This window comes from Pseudorasbora parva, chromosome 23, assembly GCF_024679245.1.
Source record: "Pseudorasbora parva isolate DD20220531a chromosome 23, ASM2467924v1, whole genome shotgun sequence".
Classification (NCBI taxonomy): Eukaryota; Metazoa; Chordata; class Actinopteri; order Cypriniformes; family Gobionidae; genus Pseudorasbora; species Pseudorasbora parva.
The window spans coordinates 38,078,226-38,080,725 of NC_090194.1; the positions used below are offsets into that span (position 1 = coordinate 38,078,226).

Below are 2,500 nucleotides of genomic sequence, written 5' to 3' on the forward strand. Positions count from 1 at the left end.
TCATAACGGTTCAAATCATGAATCGATTCGCTGACTCATAACGGTCCGAATCATGAATCGATTCACTGACTCATAACGGTTCGAAGCTTTGTTCTGAAATCGGCCATCACTATATAAGTCGTTATTTAGTGTTTTTGCGCACTAACTCTATTCTGGCCTCTTCATCAATGATTGTAGAGCCGCTGTAGTGAGATGGGCTTTGTAACGACGTCTTTAGTGCCTTTATGGGTCTTGAGAGAGGAAATGACATTGGTGTCAATAAAGGCCTTTCTGAGCCATCGGATTTCAACACTAATATCTTCATCTGTGTGTGAAGATGAGCGGAGGTCTGACGGCTGGACAACCACAGGAGGAATTAATCACACAATTCACATTACTGGCTGAACTAACACTTTAAAAGCATCTGCCAAATGTAAGCGTGTGTAGTGATGATGATGATGATGATGATGTGCAGTGATGATGATGATGAAAGGAGTGATCAGATGAACGCACCGGTGAAGCCGGCGAGCACCGCGGCGGGGATGACAGGTTTGCCCAGCTCCAGATCCAGCGGCTCGTTGCGCTCCTGAATGTAGGCTTTGAAGGACAGGCCCTGTTTGAGACCCAGCGGAGCCGCGCCGAACTCCTCCTCGAAGCTGTCGTAAGATGGCACTCGCTGGGCATCAGAGAGCGACGAATGGCTCCCCCAGGACCTCAGCACACACTCCGAGCCCTCCGAGCCCTCCGCGCTCTCCACAGACGCCTGCTCACGGGACGAGACTGCAGAGAAACACACACACACACTGATCACTACACACACTCCGAGCCCTCCGCGCTCTCCACAGACGCCTGCTCACGGGACGAGACTGCAGAGAAACACACACACACACACACACCGATCACTACACACACTCCGAGCTCTCCACAGACGCCTGCTCACGGGACGAGACTGCAGAGAAACACACACACACACACACACACACACACACTGATCACGACACACACTCCGAGCCCTCCACAGACGCCTGCTCACGGGACGAGACTGCACAGAAACACACACACACACACACACACACTGATCACTACACACACTCCGAGCCCTCCTCCACAGGCGCCTGCTCACGGGACGAGACTGCACACACACACACACACAGATCACTACACACACTCTGCTTACTACACACACTCTGCACACACTCTGCTCACTACACACACTCTGCTCATGAGACGAGACAGCTTGTACTGCGTTACTTTACTAGTTACATCATAATAGTGTGTGTGAGATCTGACCTGGTGTATTGAGACGCTGAGCAGCTTTAGCGGCGGAGAACTCCCGACTCATGTAGCTGACGCTGACGGTGCTGAGCTGAGGTTTGGGATACATGGAGAGCTCCTGCCCGGACGCCAGCAGGGCCGAATCATCCGACGTCTCGAAGAGCTCTCGGAGGAGACTGCTGCGGTTATCAGGAACCTCCAGAGAACATTCCTCCAGACTGAGACCTTCACACACACACACACACACACACACACACATTAATGTCGCAATAGCCTTTTCTTCTGATTGTGACGTGTATGTTGTGAGAATGAGGAAACGAAGGGTTTAAGCTCAAACAATAGGTTATGGGTTCGATTCCCAGTGACAGAAAGAGCCGATTAAATGTGGACCAAGTCAATTAAAGCGTTAGTTCAGCCAGAAGTGTAAACTCTGTGATTAATTCCTCCTGTGGTTGGACAGCCGTCAGACAGCGGATTGTCGAGCCGCTGTAGTGAGATGGGCTTTGTAACGACGTCTTTAGTGCCTTTATGGGTCTTGAGAGAGGAAATGACATTGGTGTCAATGAAGGCCTTTCTGAGCCATCGGATTTCAACACTAATATCTTCATCTGTGTGTGAAGATGAGCGGAGGTCTGACGGCTGGCCAACCACAGGAGGAATTAATCACACTATTCACACTTCTGGCTGAACTAACGCTTTAAGGCGTTATATTGTAGGCGAGATGAAGGCCACACTTACTGCCAGATCCGCTCGTCCATCCGCACGCCTTCGCCTCGCCGCCCTCCTGACAGCCTGTGGAATACACAACCAATTAGAAGACAGATCCTACACCGCCCCAAAGTCCGAGACCCGAAGCCCGAGACCGGAGACCCGAAGCCCGAGACCCGAAGCCTGAGACCCAAAGCCCGAGACCCAAAGCCCGAGACCCAAAGCCTGAGACCCGAAGCCCGAGACCCGAAGCCTGAGACCCGAAGCCTGAGACCCGAAGCCCGAGACCCAAAGCCCGAGACCCGAAGCCCGAGACCCAAAGCCCGAGACCCGAAGCCCGAGACCCAGAGCCCGAGACCCGAAGCCTGAGACCCGAAGCCCGAGACCCAGAGCCCGAGACCCGAAGCCCGAGACCCAGAGCCCGAGACCCAAAGCCCGAGACCCAGAGCCCGAGACCGGAGACCCGAAGCCTGAGACCCGAAGCCTGAGACCCGAAGCCCGAGACCCGAAGCTTGAGACCCGAAGCCCGAGACCCGAA

At 53.7% G+C, this 2,500-nt stretch overlaps 1 protein-coding gene across 1 annotated transcript in view; it reads right to left on the bottom strand.

Moving 5' to 3' along the window:
* ets2 (v-ets avian erythroblastosis virus E26 oncogene homolog 2) overlaps window positions 1-2,500 on the bottom strand; it is a 10,088-nt gene that overhangs the window by 2,214 nt on the left and 5,374 nt on the right. Inside the window, exons 6-8 of the mRNA XM_067432708.1 lie at window positions 1,993-2,046; window positions 1,270-1,479; window positions 493-759 (exon numbers count right to left, since the gene is read on the bottom strand). Coding sequence (XP_067288809.1) covers window positions 493-759; window positions 1,270-1,479; window positions 1,993-2,046 — 531 coding nt within the window. The remainder of the gene's footprint in view (window positions 1-492; window positions 760-1,269; window positions 1,480-1,992; window positions 2,047-2,500) is intronic.